Genomic DNA, 12805 nt, shown 5'->3' with positions numbered 1-12805 from the left:
CTACTGTATGTAGTACACCACTCTGGGCCTCTTGGAGGAAGAGCGGGATATAAATGTAAAATAATAATAATAATAATAATAATAATAATAATAATAATAATAATAATAATAATAAATAATAAATAATCAGCTGTTGTAAAAAGATCGCACAGACTGACTACAAACAAAGGCATGACAAGGTAGCAGGGATGATACACTGGAACATCTGCAAAAAATACAAGCTACCTGTAGCCAAGAATTGGTGGGACCATAAAATTGAAAAAGTTGAAGAAAATGAAGATGTAAAAATATTATGGGACTTCTGACTACAAACAGACAAACATCTGCCACACAATACACCAGATATAACTGTAGTTGAGAAGAAAGAAAAACAAGTCAAAATTCTCGACATAGCAATACCAGGGGATAGCAGAATAGAAGAAAAAGAAATAGGAAAAATCACCAAATACAAAGATCTACAAATTGAAATTGAAAGGCTGTGGCAGAAAAAGACCCAAATAATCCCAGTGGTAATTGGCACCCTGGGTGCAGTCCCAAAAGACCTTGAAGAGCACCTCAACACCATAGGGGCCACAGAAATCACCATCAGCCAATTACAAAAAGCAGCTTTACTGGGAACAGCCTATATTTTGCGATGATATCTATAATAACCAACAGTATTGATGATAAAATTCTGGCATCCCAGGTCCTTGGGAAGGACTCGATGTCTGGATAAAACAAACCAGTCAATAACACCTGTCTGACTGTGTAAACAAGAAATAATAATAATAATAATATAATGATGGGAGTTGTAGTCCAACAACATCTGGGGGCCCACGGTTAAGAAAACCGTGGTCTGAGAGATTCCCAACTTTGGATCCCCCTTAACCATTGTGGATGGGAATGATGGGAACTGTAGTCCAATAGCATCTCTGACCCCAAGGTTAATGGTTAATAGCCACTGTTGTGCCTTTTATCTTTGAATATTAAGCAGTTCTGTCCTCACAGGGTTGTTGTAAGGTTTACTGAGATACTAGTAATGTGAAATGCTTTGAACAATATATAAATGTCCGTTGTTATTTTATTTATTTATTCCAAAGAACCTGGAGATCATCATGGTTGCCACTTGAGAGGGTACAATCTGAAGGGACTTTAACTTCTTTTAAAAAAATTTCTCACTCCTCCCAAAGGAGCTTGTTAAAGCACACAAGAATTTAAGAGTTGCCTGGTAACATTAACAGGCAACTAACTCATCACCTTGTCCACCAGCACCAGATAGATGCATCAGACAGGTTCACCAAGAGGACACAATGGTGAATTGCTCTCTTGTTGTTCAGCCTCATATAGAGACCTTAGCTGAAAACTAAAGGCAACCACTGTACTTTCTCCCATAAGTCAAACCATGTCTGGGGATTATGGGAGCTGTAGTTCAGCAACAGCTGGAGTGCCAAGGTTGCGTACCCCTAAGGATCTAAGCTCTAGGTCAGGCATCCCCAAACTGCTGCCCTCCAGATGTTGCTGAACTACAACTTCCAGCATACCCAGCCACAAAAAATTGTGTCTAGGGATGCTGGGAGTTGTAGTTCAGCAACATCTGGAGGGCCGCAGTTTGGGGATGCCTGCTCTAGGTATATCCCTAATTGTTTTTTATAGTCTTTTACATAGTTATCCATGTAATTTTTTACACTTTTCGCCTCTTCATTCTCTGAGGACATCAGGGCAGCATGAAGTGCTCTCTTCATTTTATTCTCACAACAGCTCTGTGAAGTAGGTTAGGCTGAGAGATGAGGCCTTTTCAGATTTTTTTTTTTAAGTGAAGCAATGTATGTTCAAGCCTTGCTCCAAACTGGCATGCTCAGAAGCTGTGCTGCTTGTGCTTACAATGTTTGTCTGCAGAGATAACTGTTGTAACCATGAATAGATGTTTTCGGTGATCAGAAGGCTGGGTGAGTCACCCAGAAAAAATCAGCCCAAGGTTACCATATTTGTATCTTCAAACACTTTAAGCATGGACAGTGGGTGGGGTGTCTGGGTGCACTCTCGGGATGCTGAACTTGTGGTGTACCCTCCCCTTTTTAAAATATCTGAAGATTGCCATGGTTTCTTGCCCAAGAACATGATGGTTTAAATCCAAGTCTCTTCAGTCTAATCACTCCACCGCACTGCACTCTCTCATGTAGCGATAACTGGTCAGTTCTGCGTAGGAGCCATTCGTAAAATCAATTGACATGATAATTATCACTTTATAATTTGCCTCCATCGACAGGTGTTAAGTTTCCTGCACAGAAAAAGATCCTGAATATGAGATTTAATCCACTACTTTAAAAAGCAGTGATACTCTACAGGTAAACTGAGCAGCCATCTCAATGGGATCATTTTATTGGGAATCACATAGCTGCTATAGCAAGCAAGGAAGGAGGCTTGTGAGTTAGATTCCAGTAAATAGATGCTTGAATTCGGAACCTTCCATTAAAATCTTTGATGCCTAATTTGTTGTTATGATTATGCCATTCTGGTATGTGGTGCTTTACAAAGAATGAGAGGGCAGGTTACTCCCTGCCCCGAGGAATTCACAAACACAAGGGAGACAGTAGGGATGTGCAAACAGGTTCGACGTCTGGTTTGAGTCCGGACCGGACTTGAACCGAACCGGGCTAGTCGGTTCCATCCATATCCCTAGGAGACAGCGGAGGAAAGGGAAGGAAATCGAGGTGGGGTACAAGGAATAATATATTTTTAAAAAAACATGTACCTAGACTTAGCTACAGTAGGGTGTGATACTAAGTCAGGGGTTCTCATCCCAGATGTTGGGCTATAATTCCCATCGTCCCCAGCCACAGTGGCCTCCAGGAGAGTAGTCCCTAAACATCTGGGGACCCAAGGATGAGAACAGCTGGATTAGAGAGTTAAAATATGGGACTAAGGGGGGTAACATTTGAATCACTCATAATTTGATGTAATTGGGGTTGATCTTTTGCTTAGTTAAAACATAGGAGTTACCCATGCCAACGGAGCAAAGAGATCTTTTAAAGTGGTGGCACTCCTGTATTTATCAGGGACATAGCAACTGCCCCTATCCAACCCCAGCACAGCATCCCTCCAGTGGCTGTTTTTGATGTCTGTCATATTTCCTTTAGGATTGCGAGCATTTTTGGCACAAGGTACCATATTATTTCTTTTTCTATTATTTTTTCTATTATTTTTTCTATTATTTCTTTTTTGCTTTAAAACTTTTTGTTTTGTTGAAAAGTGTTATATAGGTATTTGTAAGAAAAATAACGTTATGCAAACAAACAAAACCATTGAAAAATAACATTGTGCAAACAAACAGAACCCACCCCATTATTATTATTATTATTAATTCGATTTCTATACCGCCCTTCCAAAAATGGCTCAGGGCGGTTTACAAAGAGAGATAACAAACAAATAAGATGGCTCCCTGTCCCCAAAGGGCTCACATTCTAAAAAGAAACATAAGACAGACACCAGCAACAGTCACTGGAGGTACTGTGCTCGGGGTGGATAGGGCCAGTTACTCTCCCCCTGCTAAATAAAGAGAATCACCACGGTAAAAGGTGCCTCTTTGCCCAGTTAGCAGGGAAGGACTGTAATGCTTTTTCTATTTAACACTTTTAAAATTCCTCATTGAGAAGATTCCTAACTTTTATCACTCACCTGAGATGGTGATGACAGTCACCTCTTTTTCTGTCTCTTTCTCTCTGTCTACCTGAGGCACAATCTACTCGGAGATTCTACTGTGCACTAGTGTTCACTAATGCAGTATGCATTTGATTCATTCAGCTTTGTGCAAGAGAACTGTCTAGTGTCCTTAGGGCCTTACGTTTGCTTTTCTTCCCATTGTACTTCATTTTTGAATACTCTTCCAGGTCATTCTAAAGATGTGACCTACATTCTTTATAGTTGTGAGATACATGACCCGTGCCATGCATTTGTCAACATGAGGCATAGGCTATTCTGAATGCCAGGGTCCTGTTTACCAAATGATTGCTCTATAGATTCACCGGCTTTCACCATTATTTTGTCAAGCAGTGCACATTGTTGTGACATCTGCATCTTAGTAAGCTTAGATCCCACCCCCCACCTCATGTCTGTAGGTTTTATATTCTCAGGAAACACTTTACTCATTGAATTGTTTCCCAAGGAACTCCTTGTACATCTGTTGCAGAGATCCTGCTTGTACAAAGTCACACTCTAGGCGCACACTCAGTTCAGTGAACTGGACAGTCTTGCAGTGCATGACTGTTGCTCTACATCAGGGGTTCCCAACCTGTGGCACTCCAGATGTTGCTGTATTGCAACTCCCATAATCCCCAGCCACAATAAATTGTAGCGGGGAATGCTGGGAGTTGTAGTTCAGCAGCTTCTGGAGTGACACAGGTTGAGAACTCTTGCTCTACATAAACTGGGGATTGAACTCACTCCAGCATACTTCTGCAGCTGTGCATTGCAGGGGAAGATCAGTAAGCTGGGGGTTCCCTTGATAAACCAGTGCAGTATAGTGGAGTCTTCCGTATGGCGATAAAGTGTAGGACATCCAAAGCTTTTGAACAAACTTCATGCGCGGTCTTACTCTCTGTACACATGCTGCTGCAGGCTTCCGCGCTACTGGAATATAGGAAGCTGTCTTATAATGAGTTAGACCAGTGGTTCCCAACCAGGGTTATTCCAGATGTTGATAAACTACAACAATTGTGGCTGGGGATGCTGGGAGTTGTTCAGCAACATCTGGAGGAATCCAGGTTGGGAACCACTAAGTAAGACCAGGGATTCTCAATGTTGGGTCCCCAGATGTTATTGGACTTCAACTCCCATAATCCCCAGACCCAGTGGCCTTTGGTTGGGGATTATGAGAGTTGAAGTCCAACAACATCTGGGGACCCAACATTGAGAATCCCTGAGTTCGACCGTTGATTCATCTGGCTCAGTATTGTCAGTACTGACTAGCCATGGCTCTATGAGGTTTGAGGCAAGAGACCATCCCAGCTTTACCTGAAGATGCCAGGGATTGAACCTGGGACCTTCTACATGCAAAGCAGATGCTCTGCCACTGAGCTAGGGTCCCATCCCCTGCCAAGCTGGGATCTTGTGTGATTTTTGCAGCACCACCTGCATGCCAAAGAAGAACCCATCCTTTCCCATTACTATGTCTCTGGTGACTGGGGAAAAAGGTGGGTTCCAGTATTCTCTAATTTGTTTCTGTCTATGTGCAGAATGAGTTTTGTTCTGAGCGACAATGTCAAGGCAATGTGTGTGCACATGCATTCAGAGTGGGACTTTCCTGGTTAAACCTGAGCAGGATCTAAAATTAACTGAGCGGACATAAAAAAATATGTGAGCATGCACACGCCTTAGAGGGAGCAATGGTGGGTTCTTCTCGAAATGAAAGAGCTGGCTGGCAGGTGACAGTCCAAAAATCATACAAGGCAAAATTGTGCTCGGCACCTGTACACAGAATTTTCTAGGATGTAGTGTGGAATTTGCTAGGATGTAGTGTGGAAGCTTGTGGCAGCAAGTGCAATGGGGAGTAAGATTGCACTTGCAACTTAAATCAGAGTTTTTGATTTAAGTTTACCCGGGACAAACAAAGATTGTATTAAATAACTCTGCTTTAAAGATTGTATTAAATAACTTTACTTTTTAATATCCTAGTTTAGGTGTCATAGTTAAATTTCTAGGTGCCATGGCCTTCTGGCAAATGGGATTTGTCAAGCCTTGTACTGTGCCACACTGTTCATGGGTGACTGTGAGCTAATCTACCTCACAGGGTTGTTGTGAAAACAAATGGGGTAGAGAAGCATTCATGCTGCTTTGAGCTTTTAGGAGGATGGGCAGGATTTATATTATATATAGGAATAAACTTCCAGTAAGCTTCATGGTTCCTCAGAACACAACTGGAAAACCACTGTGTGACTGAAGACTGGATTTATTTACTGCATTTACATGATGCCCTTCCACCAAGCAGTTCAGGCAGTGTGTGGGGGTTCTCCCCCACATTTTATTCTCACAACAACCCTGTGAAATAGGTAGGTAAGGCTGAAAGAGAGTGACTGGCCTAAGGCCAGTCAGTGAGCTTCATGACTGTGTAGTAATTTGAACTGAGGTCTGCTTCCATCCTCATCTGCCACTATATCCCATTGGCTTTGTGAATACAGTCATCTCTTGCCAACTGCTAGGGTTCTGTTCTGGCAAAACGTTGCTGTTGGCAAATTCACGGTTGGCAAGGCATTAAAGTCTATGGGAAACAGGGGGTTAGGGGACCATGACTGCAAAAAGACCTAAATATAAAGGAAACACACACAAATCCTTTGCTAAAAATCTCAAAAAATTGTGTAGTATACCAAAGAGTCACCAAGAAGAATGAGCAGATTGAACCCCTGGACATTTTTTGAACCCCCCCCCCAAAAACCCCACTCACTTTTTTGAACCCCCGAAAATCCATTTTTGACCCCCACCAAATCACTCAAAGGCATTTTAAAATGGCAAGGGACAGCAAGTTCAGCAAGGTTTAGCAAGGGTCACCAAGAGGAATGAGCCAATCGAACCTCTGAACCCTCCCCCCCAATCACTGAAACCCCTCCAAAATCACAAAAAAACCACGTCAAACATGGATACTCAAGTCGCGGTTGAAAGACTTGTCACAATTTCCCATTTGCATATACTCAACTGCAGCTGGTAAAACCGTGGTTGGCAAGGGATGACTGTAGCATGATACAAGGAATGTGCCTTTTCAGGACTCCATTTTAGAAACCTCTTTCTCAGTGACTGCTCCCCATTGTGAACTGACTGCTGTGGTCTTATCATTTTGCCAGTTTTGTATCATCAAATTAACAAGAAGCATTTTTTTTAAAAAAAAAATCTAATTCCTTTAGATATCATGGTCTGAGATAATGGTTGTTGAAGCAATATTTAAATTTCTTCAGTGATTATATGATTGCTCTGACTAATGATAATAACAGCAGTGACCTCAATATGAGCACAATTAAGTCTCTGGTATGGTACAAACAACTCATTAAGGATGCTGGTGGAAACCGTCTAACTCATTTGTAGTCGTAAAACCATAGAGCCATGGCATTGTCGTTGGGAGGGTGTCCAAATGGGTCCACACTGCCCTGGCTCTGAGGAAGGCACATGGATCAGGCCTCAGGGTAAAAGGGGGAGGGGGTTGCTTGTCACCCTGGTCCTCCTCCTTGGGCTGGGCAGTCACAGTGACAGCCTCTCACCAGAGGTCTGTGACACACTCTCCTTCCGGCCACTCATCCCTGGCCATCTCCCTTTTATGGGCCTCCTTGCATGATCTGTATCTCCAACCCCCCCGGATTAAGTCCCTGCCATTTTTCTTATCTCTCTATTGCTTTTATATAAATCACCTGTGGTAAGCCCTTTCCCTGTCCTCCCCTCCCAGGCCCACCCTTCATCCCAAGGCGGGTCGCTGACATCACTACGATGCTCCTTGAGCTCCGCCCCCTTGTCGGGCCTCCTCTCTACAGGAGCCTCCTGGCTCCCTGTGCTGCTTTCAGCCTCCGCCGCCTTGCTCATGCCGGGTGGCTCTGGTGTGGTTCTGCCTTTCAGGCCACCACTTGCCTCTGGAGCTCCGTCAGCCCCTGGAGTCATCGCCGCAGCTGCTCCGGTAAGGCCGGCGGGGGCGCCTGCCAGACAGGGGGATCTTGGAAGCTTTCTAACCCAACTCCCTGCTCTGTACAGGAATGTGCTTCGGGATTATTTCTCTGACAGATGGCCGCCTGGCTTCTGTTTGAAAGCCTCCGGCACAGGGGAGCCCCTTGCCCCACACTGCATTTGGCAGAATTTTCCACTGTCAAGCAGCTCTTGCAGGGCTGCTTAACTTCGGTCCACCTGCAGATGTTGGCCTACAATTCCCACAATCCCTGGCTATTTGCCACTGTGGTTGGGGATTATAGGAGATGTAGTTCAAAACCAGCTGTGGGGCCTAAGTTGAGCAGGCCTGTTACAGTTAGGAAATCTCTAACTAATGTCTAGCCGAAATCTGCTTCCTTGCAATTTTAGCCCTTCGGTTCTAGCTCTTCCCTCAGGAGCAACCGAGAACAAGTCAGCTCCATCTTCTGTGCACACTCGTCTGGGAGTAAGCCCCAGTGGTCATAGTGGCATTTACTTCTGAGTAAAGGTTATTCTGTCAGATTTGCTTTGCAAAAACACAGATTAATTGATAAGTAATAGTACGTGTTCTGATTGCAACCCCACAGATAATCAGAACTGCCAGTTTGCCTAAGCCCATGTGTAAACATTTGTATATATGCACACTGTACACAGATTGCATGGTTGTTAACCCTAATGCACTCTCACATCTGGACATCTTCTGACATTATAACTGGTTTTCTTTACACTGTGAGGTCATCCACACAATCAAAAACTGTGTTATACTTGGGTTTGGGAGCTGCATGTGCTCCCAATTTTCATTTGTGTGGAAGCAAGGTAGGAGGAAAACCTGGGTAGCCTTTTTCTCCTAACTTGCTTCCACACAACCGAAAATTGGGAGCATACACAGCTCCCAAATCCAGTTAGAACACAGTTTTTGATTGTGTGAATGACCTCTGTGTTTCATAAACATATTCCAAAATAAAGTTTCAAAAGAGGATCTGTCTTCCTAACCTTAACCTTTCTTCGACCTTTCTCTCTGTTAACAAAACATGTATTTAATGGAAGACTCCCCCATACTGGGTAAGCAAGAAATGCCCCCTGCGCTACATTTAGTCATCACGGAAGAGATCAATGAGGTTACCAGGTCAGTTGTTAAGTGGGACATATATGAAACTCGTATTGATTTCTTAAACTGAAAAATTTGCAACATCTGCAAGGTCTCGTTTTAAGAAAAATATGTATGCTTATACAGAATGCACCCCTATGAAACCACATAAAGAACTATGAATCATGGCTTTCTGATTCTCAGTGGTAACAGAGTTGTTGAATTTGTCATAGCATTAACAAAGCAGAACAAAGCTGGTGGATTATTTTAAACAATCTGACCTATTTTTTGTACATCCAGTAACATTCCTATCTTCACGTTTCAGAATAGGACCATTTAGAATAATATCGGGATTTTGTTGGTCTGGTGCCATTTTTCTGTATTTCAGAAAGAGAAGTTACTTTAGTATGCAATAACTAAATAATGAAGAGGGCGATTCCCCCCCCCCCACACACACTTAAACATCAACCTTTGAGATACGGATTTTAGTACTTTGAGAATGAAAGTTCCTGGATATGTATGGACACAACATCTTTGTAACTGAGAAATTCAGAAGGCTAAAAGAAATCACATTATACATGTCCACATAGATTATTCTTTTCACTTGTGGGGGAAAGGGCTGCTTGGAGCAGACATGAAAAATTAGCTTGTAGCCTGTTCCTGAACATATTTATGTGGATGTAGATTTCAGCAGGTTTATGAGTAGTTTTAGTAGCACCTGGCAAGCATACTTAAATTGATTATATTTTAAGGATGGATTTTTTGTTTTGTTTTAACTAGGGCTCAGTTCCAGAACCTGTCTGCAATGCCAAAACTCAAACCTCTTGCACACATGAAATAGGATATTCATGCTTTTTCATTGTTATTTGATGCTAAAGGACAATATCCCTTGGTAGCATCTCTTCTAGGCTGTGCTACTGCTGTTTTGCAAAGATATATACGGTGGTTTACAAATATACAGTGAGGGAAATAAGTATTTGATCCCCTGCTGATTTTGTCCGTTTGCCCTCTGACACAGAAATGACCAGGCTATAATTGGAATGGTAGGTTTATTGTAGCTGTGAGAGACAGAATAACAACAAACAAACCCTCAAAAGCCCAGTGCCCAAAAGTCAGCGATGGATTTGCATTGTAGTGAGGGAAATAAGTATTCGATCCCCTATCAACCAGCAAGATTTCAGGCTCCCAGGTGTCTTTTCACTATATGCAGGTAACGAGCTGAGATGAGGAACACCCTCTGTAAGGGAGTGCTCCTAATCCCAGCTTGTTACAGTACCTGTATAAAAGACACCTGTCCATAGAAGCAAGCAGTCACTCAGCTTCCAAACTCACCACCATGCCCAAGACCAAAGAGCTGTCGAAGGATGTCAGGGACAAGGTTGTAGACCTGCACAAGGCTGGACTGGGCTACAAGACTATCGCCGAGCAGCTTGGTGAGAAGGTGACTACAGTTGGCACGATAACTCGCAAATGGAAGAAACACAAAATAACTGTCAATCTCCCTCGGTCTGGGGCTCCATGCAAGATCTCACCTTGTGGAGTTGCAATGATCATGAGAACGGTGACAAAGCAGCCCAGAACTACACGGGGGGAACTTGTCAATGATCTCAGGGCAGCTGGAACCATAGTCACCAAGAAAACAATTGGTAATACACTACGCCGTGATGGACTGAAATCTTGCAGTGCCCGCAAGGCCCCCTGCTCAAGGCAGCACATGTACAGGCCCGTCTGCAGTTTGCCAATGCACATCTGAATGATCCAGAGGAGAACTGGGCGAAAGTGTTGTGGTCAGATGAGACCAAAATCGAGCTCTTTGGCATCAACTCAACTTGCCGTGTGTGTGGAGGAGGAGGAATGCTGCCTATGAGCCCAAGAACACCATCCCCACCGTCAAACATGGAGGTGGACACATGATGCTTTGGGGGTGTTTTTCTGCTAAGGGGACAGGACACCTTCACCGCATCGAAGGGACGATGGACGGGACCATGTACCGTCAGATCTTGGGTGAACACCTCCTTCCCTCAGCCAGGGCATTGAGAATGGGTCGTGGATGGGTATTCCAGCATGACAATGACCCAAAACACACAGCCAAGGCAACAAAGGAGTGGCTCAAGAAGAAGCACATGAAGGTCCTGGAGTAGCCCAGCCAGTCTCCAGACCTTAATCCCATAGAAAATCTGTGGAGGGAGCTGAAGGTTCGGGTTGCCAAACATCAGCCACGAAACCTTTCTGACTTGGAGAGGATCTGCAAAGAGGAGTGGGACAACATCCCTCCTGGGTTGTGTGCAAACCTGGTGGCCAACTACAAGAAACATCTGACCTCTGTGATTGCCAGCAAGGGTTTTGCCACCAAGTACTAAGACATCTTTTGTGAAGGGATCGAATACTTATTTCCCTCACTACAATGCAAATCCATCGCTGACTTTTGGGCACTGGGCTTTTGAGGGTTTGTTTGTTGTTATTCTGTCTCTCACAGCTACAATAAACCTACCATTCCAATTATAACCTGGTCATTTCTGTGTCAGAGGGCAAACGGACAAAATCAGCAGGGGATCAAATACTTATTTCCCTCACTGTATGTAGAAATCATTTCAGTGCTTAATCGGGGTTACCATTATCAATCTCAAAAATTTATTTCCTAACATAATGTCTTCCTGTGAAACAGAAGTCCCCAATATGATGTGATGACAAAAATATGGATATTTCTCTATGATATACAGAGAAGTCTACCTAAGATGAAGTATATGTTTGTTTATTTGAAATGTTTATATCCCACCTCTCAGTGTCAAACTTTCAAAGCAACTAAAGATGTAGCCTTCCAGACTCTGCTGTCCTTTACATATGAACAGCCCTGCTGGATCAGGCCCAAGGCCTATCTAGTCCAGCATCCTGTTTCCTGCAGTGGTCCACCAGATGTGTCAGGAAAGCCTCCAAGCAGGAAATCTAGGTATGCCTCCTCTCTTGCTGTTGCTTCCCTGCAACTCATTCAGAGGTGTACATCCTGCTTCTGAGCCTGGATGTAGCCTATAGCCATCGACTAGTAGTCATTGATAGATCTCTTATCTATGAATTTGGCTAAGCCCATTTTAAAGCCGTTCAAGCTGGTGGCCATCATACCACTTTTCAACAAATGTTCCCAAAGTGGTTCACATAGATATAAATAAAATGGCTCCTTGTCCCTAAAGGGCTCACAAACAGTGGTCCCTCTACTATTTTTCATCTCTGTGCAGAATGGGTTTTGTTCTGGGCAGCAATATCAAGGCACTTGTGTGCACATGCATTCAGAGTAGAGCCTTCCTAATTCAACCTGAGCAGGATCTAAAATTAACTGAGCGGACATCAGAAAACATGTCAGTGTGCACACATGTGTACACCTTAGCAGAGGCGTATCTAGGGAAAATAGCACCTAGGGCAAGCACTGAAATTGCACCCCTGTCCAAACATCTGACAGATAACTTTACCAAGCATAGGGGGAAGGAAATCTCAGAGGGAGAGAGAGAGAGTAGGGGTGTAGCAAGGTTAAAGTGGGCCCAGAGACAAGATTTTCAAATGGGCCCCTCACTGATACACACACACACACACACACACACACACACACACACACACACACACTTCACAATATATAGTGCATTCACACTCACATCCCCATTATTATTATTATTATTAATATTAACATTTTATATCCCTGTGAAGTATGTTAGGTTGAGAGAGAAGTGACTGGCCCAGGGCCATCCAGCAAGTATCATGGCTGAATTGGGATTTGAACTCGGGTCTCTGCTGGGAGAAGGCGGGGCTGCCAACAGGGAGGGAGGAAAGCTCTGTAGTTTTAACCCTTCTGCCATGATCGACTCTGCCTCCGCTCTCCAGGAGCCCCGCCCGGACAGATCTCGCAACTGGCGAGTCACGTGGCACGTCTGATGAGGGGGGAGGGGGGTGCCGGCGGCCCGGACTAAAAAAAGTTTTTTTAAAAAGAATTTTTTTAAAAAAAAATTGTCATGGTGGGGGTGGGGGTGGGGCATGGCAGGCACATTGCACCCCCCTTCAGCTGCGCCTAGGGCACGTGCCCTGCCTGCCCCCCTTGGATAC

The 12805-nt window shown here is 43.9% G+C and overlaps 1 protein-coding gene and 1 long non-coding RNA gene across 15 annotated transcripts in view; one reads left to right on the top strand and one right to left on the bottom strand.

Moving 5' to 3' along the window:
* The window catches only part of DYNC1I1 (dynein cytoplasmic 1 intermediate chain 1), a 344861-nt gene that overhangs the window by 27356 nt on the left and 304700 nt on the right, over window positions 1–12805 (top strand). For 4 of the 14 annotated variants that reach the window (XM_053264849.1, XM_053264846.1, XM_053264847.1 and 1 more), the window contains exon 1: window positions 7488–7627. The exons of 4 other annotated variants lie outside the window; for them this stretch is intronic. In XM_053264849.1, coding sequence (XP_053120824.1) covers window positions 7535–7627 — 93 coding nt within the window. In that variant the 5' untranslated portion in view covers window positions 7488–7534. Of the gene's footprint in view, window positions 1–7479; window positions 7628–11646; window positions 11667–12805 lie in introns of those variants that run through there. 6 more of the 14 variants (XM_053264858.1, XM_053264860.1, XM_053264856.1 and 3 more) reach the window with 5 other exon arrangements.
* The window catches only part of LOC128331438 (uncharacterized), a 36973-nt gene continuing 25753 nt past the window's right edge, over window positions 1586–12805 (bottom strand). The window contains exons 4-5 of the long non-coding RNA XR_008310299.1: window positions 9001–9096; window positions 1586–2655 (exon numbers count right to left, since the gene is read on the bottom strand). This is a non-coding gene — a long non-coding RNA (uncharacterized LOC128331438). The remainder of the gene's footprint in view (window positions 2656–9000; window positions 9097–12805) is intronic.

Source organism: Hemicordylus capensis, chromosome 6 (genome assembly GCF_027244095.1).
Source record: "Hemicordylus capensis ecotype Gifberg chromosome 6, rHemCap1.1.pri, whole genome shotgun sequence".
NCBI classification, from domain to species: domain Eukaryota; kingdom Metazoa; phylum Chordata; class Lepidosauria; order Squamata; family Cordylidae; genus Hemicordylus; species Hemicordylus capensis.
The sequence above is the reverse complement of the archived record's forward strand: the minus strand, read 5'-3'. Positions and strand labels throughout refer to the sequence as shown.